The 16,365-nt window shown below is 41.7% G+C and overlaps 1 protein-coding gene across 3 annotated transcripts in view; it reads left to right on the forward strand.

Annotated features, from left to right (window-relative positions):
• NOX4 (NADPH oxidase 4) overlaps window positions 1-16,365 on the forward strand; it is a 284,105-nt gene that overhangs the window by 41,404 nt on the left and 226,336 nt on the right. For 2 of the 3 annotated variants that reach the window (XM_069759250.1, XM_069759252.1), the window contains one exon: window positions 12,992-13,102. In XM_069759250.1, coding sequence (XP_069615351.1) covers window positions 12,992-13,102 — 111 coding nt within the window. The remainder of the gene's footprint in view (window positions 1-12,991; window positions 13,103-16,365) is intronic. The other variant, XM_069759251.1, reaches the window with a different exon arrangement.

The raw sequence follows: 16,365 nt of genomic DNA on the forward strand, positions 1-16,365 counted from the left end.
GAATTCTGTCTCTCAGAGACCTGTTAGTTTTTCTTTAAGAAGCCCCCTACTCTGCACTCACTACCTGTAATTATTACACTTGTTTGAACTTGTTACCTGTATAAAAGACACCTGTCCACGCACTCAATCAATCTCACTCCAACCTCTCCACCATGGTCAAAACCAAAGAGCTGTTTAAGGACACCAAGAACAAAACTGCAGACCTGCACAAGGCTGGAATGGGCTACTGGACAATGGGCAAGGAGCTTGGTGAGAAGGCAACAACTGTTGGTACAATTATTAGAATATGGAATATTCAAATTGCCTCTTCTGAGAAAAAGAGGACTTAAACTCTATAGCGCCACCTGTTGGAAGTAGCGATCCTAAAAGTCACAATCAACCCTTTAACGAGTCGTGCAATATGACTTAGAATAAAAGCCAAATCAATATCTCAATTCGCAGACACGGTGTTTCGGGCTGTTGGCCCTCGTCAGTGCGAAGCATGAGAACTTATTTGGCTAGGTGAGAGGCTCTGGACTGGGGTCTAAGGGTTATCGTTTCTCCTTATGGAGAGTGACATACCATCTCTGGCTTGTCAAGGTAAGGAGGCTTATGATATTGATTTGGCTTTTATCCTAAGTCATATTGCACAACTCGTTAAAGGGTTGATTGTGACTTGTACGATCGCTACTTCCAACAGGTGGCGCTATAGAGTTTAAGTCCTCTTTTTCTCAGAAGAGGGAATTTGCATATTATATTTCCCAGAGGAGCATTGCACGGCGAATAAGCCTCCTTACCTTGACAAGCCAGAGATGGTATGTCACTCTCCATAAGGAGAAACGATACCCCTTAGAAAATGGAAAAAACACAAGATGACTGTCAATCTTCCTTGGTCTGGGGATCCATGCAAGATCTCGCCTCGTGGGTTAAGGATGATTCTGAGAATGATCAGGAATTAGCCCAGAACTACATGGGTGGACTTGATCAATGACCTGAAGAAAGCTGGGACCACAGTCTCAAACATTACCGTTAGTAACACACTACGTCGTCATGGATTAAAGTCCTTTAGGGCACGCAAGGTCCCCCTGCTCATGCCAGAACATGTCCATGCCTGTTTGAAGTTCACCAGTGACCATCTGGATAATCCAGAGGAAGCATGGGAGTAGGTCCTTTTGTTAAATGAGACCAAAACAGACCTTTTTGGTATCAACTCCACTCACTGTGTTTGGAGGAAGAAGAAGGATGAATACAACCCCAAATGCACCATCCCAACCGTGAAACATGGTGGAGAAAACCTCATACATTGGGGGTGCTTTTCTGCAAAAGGGACAGGACGACTGCAACGTATTAAAGGGCGGATGGATGGGTTCATGTATCGCAAGATTTTGGCCAACAACCTCCTTCTGTCAGTAAGATCATTGAAGATGGATCTTGGCTGGGTCTTCCAGCATGACAATGACCCAAAACACACAGGCAGGGCAACTAAAGAGTGGCTCCATAAGAAGCATTTCAGGATCCTGGCTTGGCCTAGCCAGTCTCCAGACCTGAACCCAATAGAAAATCTTTGGAGGGAGCTTAAACTCAATGTTACCCAGGGACTGCCCCGAAATCTGAAAGATCTGGAGAAGATCTGTATGGAGGAGGGGGCCAAAATCCCTGCTGCAGTGTGTGCAAACCAGGTCAAGAACTACAGGAAACATCTTATCTCTGTAATTGCAAACAAAGGTTTCTGTACCAAATTCTAAGTTCTGTTTTTAGATTGTATCAAATACTTATTTCATGCAATAAAATGTAAATTAATTATGTAAAAATCATACTCTCAATATGGGCCAACTTTCTATTCTTGGTAATTGCAGTACAGAAGACAATTGACATTTTTACTGTTATCAAGTCCTCCTGTGCCAGATATTGGATGTGTAGCCCAAGTGAATAACAATATGATTGTTTTTTTTCTGAAGCACAGCTTGTCTGGTCACCTTTAGTGACCCCCCAGAAAAAGTTTATCTTCAATACATGGAATTAATAATTGGCGTCCTGCTTTTCAAAGCTGGTAAATGTCAGGCCTGTGGACAAGAGTTGGGCTCTACATCACATTCAGGTGACAGGCATGTGTTCCGATGTGGAACCAGAAAGCGCACGGTTCTACTTCACCGGGTAAATCTAGATGATTCATTCTCCATTCTTCTGTTACATTTTTCACAATTTGTTCCAAAACTGTGCATATAAAAGGAACACTCTGATATAATGCATTGTACCCAGTGCTCTGGCAGCAAGCAGAGATGTTAAAAATTATCAGCAATGGAAACACGAAGGACGCTACAAAACCGCCGACCTTTTCATTATACAATAATTAGACTTTTCTTTTTTACACAAACTCATTTAAAGGGAATCATCAGAAAATTACCTATTGTTTAAATCGGGTTTTTGTGTTATTTGTATTTTTATATATTTTTTTGGCTTTATTTCTGTCTCCATATTACAAACTTGTCATTTTCACACTGTTTTTCCTATATGTTTCAGGAAACAACACATGCATATTAAGCCACAATGGTCAGACTTTGACACTATCTTTTGTATTGATGTGTTTCATCAGCATGTGCACAGGTCAATGTGAATGGAGGAACTGTGACATCACCTCTTGTGATTGGTTGATCCTGTGTTATCAGCTGTGTAAACAAGTGTCACCTGTCATTGTAACCCTGCCTCTGATGATAAGAAGCTTACTGAATATGCTTTATAACTTATAAATAAATAAATCAGCACAACTTCTATACTGCACTTATTTTCTCATCATGTGCTTTTATCCTTACCTGTAGACTATTTTCTCTGCCTTCCCTGACACTTAAAATGCTTTCTTCCCTGTCAACACTGGAGATTTGCAGACAACCTCCGTTCAGCTACTATATCTACAGTAGCAACAAAAAGTTTTGCACTTTAAAAAAAAAAAAGTTTGATTACTTCAGTCTTGTTGTTGTGATGCCATTTTCTTGGTGATTTTAGTAAACTGAAAGCAAATGGTTGCCAGCTATGAGGATGAAAATTATGTTTTGACATTGTATTTTCCCTTTATGTTTTAGTTTTCAATATTTGCTGGGCCAAATGTTTTGCATACTTTGTCATGGGTAGTCGATTTGCCTAAAATGTATTTATTTTTTTAGTTTTGTGTGTTTTTCATTTAAAACATGGCAAAGACAGAGCCAAATTTATCACCAGATGTCACAAAGATTATTATTTTGAGAGTAAATTCAGGCAAAAGTCAAAAAGAGGAGCTATGGAATTTAATTGCTCTCCGAATCAAGTGTAACCTATAATAAAGAAAGGAAAAAAAAGGTTATGGAACAGCTGACAAACCTAGAAATGGACGGCCATGGAAAACGTCCTCCAAAGTTGATCACATGATTAAGAAAAAGTGAGTATCTGATGTCCATAAAAGTGCTGTACCTATTTTACACGAAATTAATGAAGAATATGTGGTCAAAGCGAGTCGCCAAACTTTGGTGCGACGGCTAATAGCCAGGGCCGGTGTTAGGGGCAGGCAGACCAGGCAGTAGCCTAGGTCCTCTGCTTCTCCAGGTGCCACCAGTCAGTGGCCGCTGTGGGGCCCCTGAGTAAAAGGGGCTCAGCGCCGCCCCCTCCCCGCATCGCGCATTCAACTTATCGGCATCATAGATGCGGACAAAGTTGAAAGCAGTGATGGAGGAGAGAGCGTCATGTGACGCTCCCTCTCCCATCCCTCCCCCTCTGTATGTGACTCAGCGTGTTTCAGCAGTGGAGCTGATGAGACGCTCTGCAGAAGTCAGAGCAGCTGGAGAATGAGGAGAAGAGGTAAGTATTGAGTGTGTCTCTGCATTATAGTGTGTGTGTGTCTGCTTCATAGTGTGTGTGTGTGTGTCTGCTTCATAGTGTGTGTGTGTGTCTGCTGCATGATAGTGTGCGAGGGGGTACTGCACTATACTGTGTGTATTTGTGGGGGGGCTGCATTATACTGTGTGTGTAGGGCTGCATTATACTCTGAGGGGGCTGCTTTATAATCTGGGGGCTGCATTATACTGTGTGTGGGGGGGGCTGCATTAAACTGTGTGTGAAGGGGGCTGTATTATACTGTGTGTGGGGGGCTAAACTATACTGTGTAAGTTTGTGGGGGCTGAATTATACTGGGTAGGGGTGGGGCCTGCATTATACTGTGTGTGACGCTGAATTACACCCTGGGGGCTGCATTATACTCTGTGTGTGGGGGGGGGCGCATTACACTGTGTGTGGGGGGGCTGCACTATACTGTGTGTGTTTGTGGGGCCTGCATTATACTGTGTGTGTGGGGCTGCATTATACTCTGAAGGGGCTAACTATACCAATCATTCTTCCTCAGCCAGAGTAAGTGTAGGTGCACACGGTCAGTAAACAATGCGGGTTGGACTTTGCGCACTTGTACAGCAGCCAGATGTTACAGCATAGTGGAGGGGATTTCAAGAAATCCCATGCTCAGTATGCGTGTACAGACACGCGAGGTTAACCCGTGGAAACGGACATGCGTTGCGTCTTTCCAGACCGCAGCATGTCAATTTATCTTTATTTTTCTCCGCAAGATAAATTTCACCCGTACAAAGTATTGGACGCAGTGAATCCGCACGGTTCAATGAACACATGAGGATTCCCCTGCGTTCAATAGCTGGCAGAGGACATGTGCTGCCTCCAAAGAGCTGCCAATTACTGAACTAAAACTGGCGCCTTGCTAATAGCAGTAGGGTTGAATGCATGTGTTCCAGTCAAGAAGCTTTTCATCTCTGCAAAGAACCGGAAGGTCCAACTTGAGTTTGGCAAAGAACATGGTCAATGGAAATAAATAGATTGGTCTCAGGTGTTGTGGTTGGATGAATCCAAGTTCAATCTGTTTGATAGTGATGGCAAACACTATATATACTGCCCAATTGAAAAACATAATGATGTATGGCACCAAACACCTACAGTGAAGCATGGTGGAGGCAATGTCATGGTTTGGGGTTGCCTTTCTGCCATTGGCCCTCCGCATAGAATTGATGGAAATATGAATGCTACCATGTACAATGATATACTGGACAATGTCCTACTGCTACATAGTAAAACCAAAGTAGGCAGGGGCTGGAAATTCCAAGACAATGATCGTAAGCACACATCCAAGTTAGTCAAAAATTGGTTAGCAAAGAAAAATGTTTGCCTGTTGCAATGGCCAAGCCGATCACCAGGTTTACACTCTATAGAGCACCTTTCAGATGAGTTACGGGCTGGGGCCCATACCCATAGCAGTAAAAATTAGGGTTGAGCGAAACGGGTCGGCCATTTTCAGAAGTCGCCAACTTTTGGCAAAGTCGGGTTTCATGAAACCCGACCCGACCCCTGTGTGGGGTCGGCCATGAGGTCGGCGATCTTCTGAATCTTGTATCGGAATTCCAATACCGACTTCCGATATGTTTGCAATATCGGAAATCTGTATCGGAATCCATATTTAAGTGTAAAATAAAGAATTAAAATAAAAAATATCGCTATACTTACCCTCTGACGCGCCCTGGTACTAACCGGCAGCCTTCCTTCCTTAGAATCAGCGCGTGAAGGACCTTAGATGACGTCGTGGCTTGTGATTGGTCGCGCGACCGCCCATGTGACTGCTCACGCGACCAATCACAAGCCGCAACGTCACAGAAGGTCCTTCAAGCACTGATTCTTAGGAAGGAAGGCTGCCGGAAAGAAGAAGGGCGCGTCCGAGGGTAAGTATATACCTAATAGGACCCTGGGAACCATAGTATCCCATTGCACTGCATTGGGTTTCGTGTTTCGGCCGACCCCAACCCCGACTTTTCTATAGGATCGGCCGATTTTACTCGACCCGACTTTTGAGAAAGTCGGGTTTCGTGAAACCCGACCCGATCCTATAAAAGTAAAAGTCGCTCAACCCTAGTAAAGATGAATTGTTTGCAGAATTGTAAATGGAATGGAGCAAGATCCCTCAGAATGTCCTGAATACCTGAGTGGCTATATCATTCCCCGTCTGTGTGGTACAGTAATTAAAGCAAGAGGTTATGCTACAAAATACTAAGTTATGGCATTGAAGCAATGAATTACTCTCTATGTTGTGATCAATAAATAGTATATGCAAAACTTTTGACAGTCAGTTTTCTTTAATTAAATGACCAAACCTGTATTCTAAAGCATTTAGGTTAAAATTAAAGTCTTGCATGATGACAACTTCGTGCACTTTCAATTCCTCACCAGGAAAATGGCATCACAACAACCAGACAGAAGTAATCACACTTTTAAAAAAAATGCTAAGACAAGGAAGGAGGAAAGTTGAGAAAACCCCAGAGAATCCAGAGCACTTGCTGTGATGGATTTGTATCTTTTTTTTTCTTAACTGAGCACTCTAATAAAAAGACTTACAGACACTTTGTATCAGCAAAATGGTAGAAATTTTCTAAAGAAGGCTACTTAGAAATTTGCTTAACTATGCTTTTAGGAGACAAACAAACAATAATACTTTTCTGTACAAATATAAATATAGCATTAAAATATTAATTTTGTATTCATTACAAATATATATATATATGATAACTGAAAGGTTCATGTATGCAAATCTCAAGTATTGACAGGGGAGAAAGCATTTACAGTATCAGAGAGGGCAGAGAAAACAAGGCACAGATGAGAAGGGAAGCACATGATGGGGACATAGGTGCAGGGCAACAATTGTGCTGATATATATCACTTATTAAAGACAGCAGAACCCTTGGTACAGACCTCAATCCAGCCTATTACAAGAAGGGACACATGCTTATAATCTGAAACCAGGAATAGATTGAAAACTCATTTCCATGCATACATATTGTATTGGATATTGTACATAAATATCACGTTCATAGTTAATAGGGATGTGGCTATAGAGGTCGTAGAAGTTGTGCGTGGGTGCTGTTGTTTAAAGGGGGCTCCACTGGCACAGGTTTTAAAGATAGCACGTGTTCCGTAGAATACGTGGGTGTTGCGGATTTTACACTGTAGTCATCTTTGAAAACACATCTTCCTATCAAAAATAAGCTCACCATTTTTCCTCCTGAGTTAACATCAAGTTACAGAAATAGCAATATGAAATATCTGCCCTAGAGACCTGTAATCCCAGATATGTGACCGAAAATCAATACTCTATGAACTGTTTAACAACATTATGGATTTTCTCACACTAATCTTGCAGCCATAGAAGCAGCGTGACTCTTGTGTGATCCTTGGGATATTAATTCATGTGGTTTTATCCCAAGAGAAAAAACATTACCAATATATGGAAATAAGTAAAAAATTGTGTTGCTTTTTCATCCTTCATAGTAGTGGATAGTACTTGTCTGTAATCCATGTACTTAAGTGTATTCTGGTAAGAAGAAATTATCACCTATCCTTGGGATAGGTGATAATTACTACATCAGTGGGGATCTACCGAAATCCTTACTGATTGCTAGAATTGGGGACTTCTGTCCCCCGCTCGAATGAAGAAGCCATTCATTCTCAATGGAACTTCTGGAGATATCCAAGTGACTTCCTATAGTAACGACTACTTATGGTCAGACTCCTAGGGAATGAGCCAACAGTTCAGATTGACACTTAAAAGCATTAAGCTGCTTGCAATGTATTGTGATCTGTGCAAGCAGATAAAAAATAAATAGCAATGTTTAATGAAAACTAAATACTGAAATATTTTTTCACATATTGCATGCAATGCAATAAAAAAAGATTCAAAGGTATTCTTAGCCTCTAGGTGAGGGGGTAAAACATACTATCTGTGCAACCTGTGCCCATAGGGATCCTGTGACCCTGAGTCATGTCTCATGGCCAAGCCGTGACATAGGATAGTCAAGGACTCCAAGGTCAAAAGCCAGGAAGGTACATCATAAACAGAAGGAAGAGACGGAGGCGCTGTCAGGTAACGTTCCGAGGTCAAGAATACCAGGAGAATAGCGGATCAAAGCAGAAGGGGTTAAACAGATGGATGGTCAGAATGAAGTCCAAGGTCAGGCAATGAAAGATCTACAAACAGAATGCAAGACACAGAGAGACAAACATCAACAGCTGAATGTACGTCTGGGAGAAACAGCCCAGTTAAGTAGCCTGGCAATCGCCTGGGATAATGAACACCTGGAGACAGCTAGCACCTCCCAGTCTCAGATTGGAAGGCCGAGCTGTCAATCAACACACTGACAGCTCAGCATGCCCCTGCACCATATTGGATGACTGAGCTGTCGGTAACTGCTTCCCAGACACCCTAAAGGGTGGAACTATGACAGACCCAATGCGATTTGAAAACAGTTTCCACATATCGTCCATTATATTGCCTGTAAGGGGTTAAGCTAAAAAAAATCTACCCTCACTTCAACAACATAAATTACCTATCAACAGTGGTGAGACCCCCATGCATAAGTAGAGCTGGGGTCCCGCATTCCCTGTGTGAGTAGTAGCAGGTATATGGGAGCAACGGTTAGACATGCGCACTACCACTCCCATAGACCTATAGAGGTGAATGGAGTAGCGTTCTGACATGGGCACTATTTTGCAACATATACATGGGGAATACAAAACCCATCGGGTTTGTTGGGGAGTAGTAATTGTACTTTTATCACCTAAACAGATAGGACAACCCCTTTAATGGAGGAAGGATTGTGAATGACAAAAGGAATGTTCTCAGCAATGAGAAGAATTTTTTGCACAGGGACTCTCTGCTGTCTGTGGCCCTTTATACCGTAATTCTTCCAATTTGTAAAAGGCAGAATTTGTGTTTGATTTTTCCAGTTGGAGGACGTCTGGTGCACCCCATAAACCAGTCACCACCATTTCAGTAAAACATCACGTCTATACTTTATTTTTCTTAATGGCCCCTTGTCAGATCTCTGAGCAGGAGGCTCCAGCAGTGATTTTCCTGAGCAGTTTGTGATTATAGACCCGAGCCGTGCTGAAACCAATGACTGTGTTATTAGCGGTTGTCGTCACGGAAGGACACACATGGCTGTGCCACGACATAGGGGGTGGTGTATTAAATAGAGATTGCTTTAGGTGGGATCAATGTTGTATATAAATTGTGTTTTAGCTTTTTAGAATTGTTGTGCAAATGGAAATTTGCCTGTGTATCACTGCTTTGCATTTTCCACAACACCTCTGAAGTTGGCCGCCGTTGCCAGCTACAGTAAGGACAATTATGGAGAGTATAGGGATAAAGGACCATCATCATATATAGGCGGGTGCATGCAGAGATATTAAATAAAGCAGTTTAAAGCTATTTATATGGCTGTGATCTGTGAATCTAAGTTATTGACTCCCAAAAGATAAAGCACATGCTGTATCACATCTAGTGAGTCAACCCTACAGACCTGATCTCATTTAATAGATGATGTGATAAACAGACAATCTGCAAATCATTATATTCATAAAATATGTTGCTTTACACCCGAAAAATCTCCCTGAAGTGCCGTCCACAAGGTGGTTTGCTCCAATGCAACTTGCTATCCAGTTCCTGTTGTCAAGTGTAATCCATGGATTATAAAAAGTGGAGGTGGAGCTTTGTCTCTTTACAAGAAGTGGGGATGATCCTTTATCGCTCTATAGGAAGTGGATATAGTCCTTTATCGCTCTACAGGAAGTGGAGGTAGTCCTTTATCCCTCTACAGGAATTGGAGGTAGTCCTTTATCCCTCTACAGGAAGTGGAGGTAGTCGTATATCTCTCTACAGGAAGGGGAGGTAGTCCTTTATCGCTCTACAGGAAGTGGAGTTAGTCTTTTATCGCTCTACAGGAAATGGAGTTAGTCCTTTATCTCTACAGGAAGTGGAGGTAGTCCTTTATCTCTACAGGAAGTGGAGGTAGTCCTTTATCTCTACAGGAAGTGGAGGTAGTCCTTTATCACTCTACAGGAAGTGGAGGTAGTCCTTTATCACTCTACAGGAAGTGGAGGTAGTCCTTTATCTCTCTACAGGAAGTGGAGGTAGTCCTTTATCGCTCTTCAGGAAGAGGAGGCAGTCGTGTATCGCTCTACAGGAAAAGGAGTTAGTCCTTTATCGCTCTACAGGAAGTGGAGGTAGTCCTTTATCTCTACTGGAAGTGGAGGTAGTCCTTTATCACTCTACAGCAGGTGGAGGTAGTCCTTTATCACTCTACAGGAGGTGGAGGTAGTCCTTTTTCTCTCTACAGGAAGTGGAGACAGTCCTTTATCGCTCTACAGGAAGTGGAGTTAGTCCTTTATCGCTCTACAGGAAGTGGGGGTAGTCTTTTATCTCTACAGGAAGTGGAGGTAGTCCTTTATCTCTACAGGAAGTGGAGGTAGTCCTTTATCACTCTACAGGAAGTGGAGGTAGTCCTTTATCTCTCTACAGGAAGTGGAGGTAGTCCTTTATCGCTCTTCAGGAAGAGGAGGCAGTCCTTTATCGCTCTACAGGAAATGGAGTTAGTCCTTTATCGCTCTACAGGAAGTGGAGGTAGTCCTTTATCACTCTACAGCAGGTGGAGGTAGTCCTTTATCACTCTACTGGAGGTGGAGGTAGTCCTTTTTCTCTCTACAGGAAGTGGAGGTAGTCCTTTATCACTCTACTGGAGGTGGAGGTAGTCCTTTATCACTCTACATGAAGTGGAGGTAGTCCTTTATCTTTCTACAGGAAGTGGAGGTAGTCCTTTATCGCTCTACAGGAAGTGGAAGTAGTCCTTTATCTCTACAGGAAGTGAAGGTAGTCCTTTATCATTCTACAGGAAGTAGAGGTAGTCCTTTATGGCTCTACAGGAAATGGAGGCAGTCCTTTATCTCTCTACAGGAAGTGGAGCGGAGCCATTATCTCTCCACAGGAAGTGGGGACGGGTCTTTATCTTTCTAAAGGAACTGATGGTAGTCCTTTTTTTCTCTAAAAGAAGTGGGAGTGGGTCTTTATCTCTGTACAGGAAGTGCTGGCTGGTCTTTATCTCTACTGGAAGTGGGGGTGGTTCATTATCTCTACAGGAAGTGGGGGTGGATCTTTGTCTCTGTACATGAATTGGGGACTGGTCCTTGTGTCTCTGCTCCTTTTCTGTGTGTCAAAATGCATAGAGGCCTAATAGAGTCTTTCAGTTGGAGGCAGGAAATCTATTGACAATATGAAGCTCAGTGCTGAAACATAAGGGAAATGAAATTACAGCACCCATAGTGCTGGTAGAACACTGGTGAAGAGGATCCACTAAAAAAGTTAAAGAACAATAGAATTGGACGTGACAGCTACGTCTGCAGTCTAATATGTCCAAGAATTGTCTCAGAGACATGAGTAGACTCTATATGGCACAAGGCAAGTGGTGGCTTTTTACAGATTTTGATTGAAATCAAAGGACTTCAAATTACACCTCTGATTCCACCTCCACTATCTGTAGGATTAGTATATAAAATCATCAAATGAGGAACCACATTTAAAACAGGCTATATTAGGGAGATACTGATACTGTCTTTGACATGAGTGTGCATTATTTTGCTAGCAAAAGAAAAAGATCCTGAATTCCAAAGAGTACGATGTCACTCGAAGTCTTTACACCCCTAATAACTTCTTGAAATTAGAATCTGTTGACAACCAGGGAATGACATCCTGCTGTAGCGTGCATGATATTCACAGGATTGGTATTATAATGGTGCCTTTATTCTTCGAGGAGGGTCAGTAAAGCAGGTTCCGCCATGTCAGTCATTTGACAAGTTCACTCCTTAAACATAATTAAACTCCGGGAGGAGAAGATTCTTTAAAAGTTAAAAATTGCTTCTAAAATTCTCTTTGAATGGAGACATGTAAAACGCATGATCATGACTTGTTTGTGTCTCGGGAAGGAAAGTTGACGTCGCCTCCATAATTTGTTATCTGTTTACTCCTGTCTTGCAATCATTATTTCATCTTGAGAACCTTCAGTAAGTGAATGGGCTTCATGTTACCTTCATGTAGAATACTACCTTCATTCCAGTCCACCTTTCCTGAAATTGTGTTAACGACTCACAAATTATCATTATACAAATTCAATTAATTATAGAGGAATGCTGCCAAACCCTCAGTCAGGCTCAAAATTCCCATCACAACCAGATGCTCTGTTTCTCATAATAATCTAAAAATTTCACTGCACATATAGAAATATGTAGCAAAAATATCTCCCAATGGAATCTCCCAAAATGAGATTTTGTTTTTTTTTCAATCTGGTCATCCCACAACACTTATCTCTGGATATACTGAGCCAAGAGAAAAGGTAAAGATGGACCCTTATATTGGACGGAGTGGTAATCCAACAGAGCCTGGAGATTTAGCTCATAAACCTTGAGAACCTTTGAAAGAGGACCTATAAGCAGGACAAACGTGGCCAATTTTCACTCTCCTGCAGCTCCAATTTTTTTTTAAATTAGCTGTATGGTTTAAAAGTTTATTTAATGCGACCAATATGCAAATTTTTATGGTCTTTACAAGAGGTCGCTGCCCACAAGATTCTCTGGGGGTGTCTCTTTAGGCTGCTCTACATAATTACTCTCTGAGCGATTGATGAAATACTCAAAATAAGACCAAGAACAGGCCATTTATTTACCTCGCGACAGGTCCTTTTTAGGATTATATTAAAAACATGGGGATCCCAGTAAAACCAAAATTGTCATCAATACTTGATGGAGTGGGACCATAACCTATAGCTCCCATTATTTGATAGGAAGGTCTAGCACTTGATCACTATCCATTGTAGGAAATATAGGTATTGTAATCTTCGGTCTTGTCCTCCAGTAATTTTGCAATATCGAGTCGAATTTCTTAGAAAATGGAGATCACTCCATACTAAATTTTCAATGATTTTATAAAGCTAAGAGGAAAGGTGAGTAAGGATAAATTTCTATTTCCAAAATGGTACGAGTCAAACCTATGGCTCAGTAGAGCTGCCCGATAATGCTCACCCGTGGACTACAACCATGGACGAGTTGCCTACTATTGTTGCTATATTAATGGACTTATTGTATACACTTCACCCTAAAGCTTGTTGTGTTTGTCCAGTTAGGATTGTGTATAAGCAGAGCTTCAGCCTCTATCCTCAACTTCAACTGCAGCTTGGTTCTGTTGCCAATGTGCCGGACTCTGCTGGCTCTGGTCCGTAGGTCTAAAAAGGTAAGTACACGTCTCTTCTACATTTTTCTTCATTGAGTTGCCATATTGGTTTTTTTTTGTTGGATTAGTAGATGCTTTGTGTTTCTAGTTACTGTAACCAGTCAATGACCCTATGTCCTAGGCAATTCCATCAGGGTTTATGGTATTTTTTTTATAGCAATATCAATACTAGTAGACCATGTACAGTGCCTTATGAAAGTATTCGGCTCCCTGGAACTTTTCAACCTTTTCCCACATATCATGCTTCAAACATAAAGATGCCAAATGTAAATTTTTGGTGAAGAATTAACAAGCGGAACACAATTGTGAAGTTGAACGAAATTTATTGGTTATTTTAAATTTTTGTGGAAATTCAAAAACTGAAAAGTGGGGCGTGCAATATTATTCGGCCCCTTTACTTTCAGTGCAGCAAACTCACTCCAGAAGTTCATTGTGGATCTCTGAATGATCCAATGTTGTCCTGAATGCCTAATGATGATAAATATAATCCACCTGTGTGTAATCGAGTCTCCGTATAAATGCACCTACTCTGTGATAGTCTCAGGGTTCTGTTTGAAGCATCATGAAGACCAAGGAACACAACAGGCAGGTCCGTAATACTGTTGTGGAGAAGTTTAAAGCTGGATTTGGATACAAAATGATTTCCAAAACTTTAAACATCCAAAGGAGCACTGTGCAAGCGATCATATTGAAATGGAAGGAGTATCACACCACTGCAAATCTACCAAGACCCGGCCATCCCTCTAAACTTTCATCTCAAACAAGGAGAAGACTGATCAGAGATAAAGCAAAGAGGCCCATGATCACTCTGGGTGAACTGCAGAGATCTACAGCTGAGGTGAGACAGTCTGTCCATAGGACAACAATCAGTCGTACACTGCACAAATCTGGCCTTTATGGAAGGGTAGCAAGAAGAAAGCCATTTCTCAAAGATATCCATAAAAAGTGTTGTTTAAAGTTTGCAACAAGCCACCTGGGAGACACACCAAACATATGGAAGAAGGTGCTCTGGTCAGATGAAATAAAAATCGAAATATTTGGCAGCAATGCCAAACTATATGTTTGGCGTAAAGGCAACACAGTTCATCACCCTGAACACACCATCCCCACTGTCAAACATGGTGGTGGCAGCATCATGGTTTGGGCCTGCTTTTCTTCAGCAGGGACAGGGAAGATGGTTAAAATTTATGGGGAGATGGATGGAGCCAAATACAGGATCATTCTTGAAGAAAACCTGCTGGAGTCTGCAAAAGACCTGAGACTGGGACCGAGATTTGTCTTCCAACAAGACAATGATCCCAAACATAAAGCAAAATCTACAATGGAATGGTTCACAAATAAATGTATCCAGGTGTTAGAATGGCCAAGTCAAAGTCCAGACCTCAATCCAATCGAGAATCTGTGGAAAGAGCTGATAACTGCTGTTCACAAACGATCTCCATGAAACCTCACTGAGCTCGAGCTGTTTGCCAAGGAAGAATGGGCAAGAATTTCAGTCTCTCGATGTACAAAACTGATAGAGACATACCCCAAGCGACTTGCAGATGTAATCGCAGCAAAAGGTGGCGCAACACAGTATTAAGTTAAAGGGGCCAAATAATATTGCACGCCCTACTTCTCAGTTTTTGAATTTCCACAAAAATGTAAAATAACCAATACATTTCGTTCAACTTCACAATTGTGTTCCACTTGTTGTTGATTCTTCACCAAAAAAATTACATTTGGTATCTTTATGTTTGAAGCATGGTATGTGGGAAAAGGTTGAAAAGTTCCAGGGAGTTGAATACTTTCACAAGGCACTGTAGAAGCCAATATATCCTCTAATTGTCTCTATCTGTCCTAAAACTGGTCCCGCACAGCTGTCATGGCTCTTAAATACTCAATAGAATAGTATGTTTTTGATCAACAAGGTTGCAATAAAATGGTAAGGGAAAATTAAGGATGAGTCAACACTTTTAAATGGTTAGTTACCAAGAAAACGTGTGGATAGTTCATAGTTTGTTGATTGTTGGAAGTCTGACCACTAGACCTGTAGCAATCCAAAGAGTCGAAATTGAGAGATGGCTTTACAAGTGCTCCATTCATTGTTCCAGTTATGGGACTGCATGAGAAAGCCAAGAGCTGTACTCGCTCTTCTCTGGCAGATACCTTGCCAATGAATGGAGCAGAGGCTTAGCGTGCGCATCTCTGCTTCATTCAAGATGGGGCTGCAGGGTTCAACAGCCTCTTTCTTGGGTTCACTGGCGAACTCCTGTCCAATAGATAGGGGTTAAGTTGTTTTTTTGGAAAAAGACCTTTACGTTTCGCTTATTAAAGCTTGGGCTCCATGGCATCCTTTGATTACATGCGAGATGGTGAAAATCCTTGAGACCATTGCAAGTTGGCCATGACTTATTGTAATACAAAGGGAAGGCTGCATAAATGTCATAGTAATTGCATGATTTTACAGTGACTCACGGATGACCAACAGACATCACCACGGTGTCCCAGCCTACTGTAAATCAAAGGAGCAATAGGAAGCTTTTGTGCCCCAACAGAATAGAAATAAAAGTGACCTTAGCCACATATTGCGGTTTATAGCACCGATGTCCAGTTATGTAATCAAAGGGTCCCTGCAATGACAATAGAAAAAATTGGAGTCCGACTCAACGGGACTAGATTTTCCTTTTTTTTCCAAAAGAAAATATAGTGCATACAAAAGAAAAATTTACATGGTCCACATGACCCAGTCAAAGCTTTTGACTGCACTAAGCATGAGTCATGAGTAAGATTGCTTAGTGCAGTCGAAACGCGTCGACTGGGTCATGTCGACCATGTAAATTTTTCTTTTGTATGCACTATATTTTCTTTTGAAAAATAAAGGAAAATCCAGTCCTGTTGCGTCGGACCACAATTTTTTCTATTTTCCTTGATGTGAGGCCAAGGCGAGGTCGGTGTCTGAGCCCCAGGTGGATGAGCATAGAGCTACTAGGTGAGCTAGAATCAAGTTTTTATTCCAGTAATGACCTCAGGTCCTGCCAATGTCCCCCACTTAGTAACCCCAAGATGGATTCACAATTCTAGAACCTGAAGATTCACAAACTATTTATCCTCATGAATGTCGACTTCTACAACCTCTAGGCATAACTTTTATACCAATCTTGCATTGATGATTTTGAGCTGACCCTCAGATCAAAATAAGATATATCCCCGTGATTTTCCACTGAAAAAAATCACGGACATGTGAACGGACCCATATACTATCACAGGTATGAGTGATATCT

This window comes from Ranitomeya imitator, chromosome 3, assembly GCF_032444005.1.
Source record: "Ranitomeya imitator isolate aRanImi1 chromosome 3, aRanImi1.pri, whole genome shotgun sequence".
Lineage (NCBI taxonomy): Eukaryota > Metazoa > Chordata > Amphibia > Anura > Dendrobatidae > Ranitomeya > Ranitomeya imitator.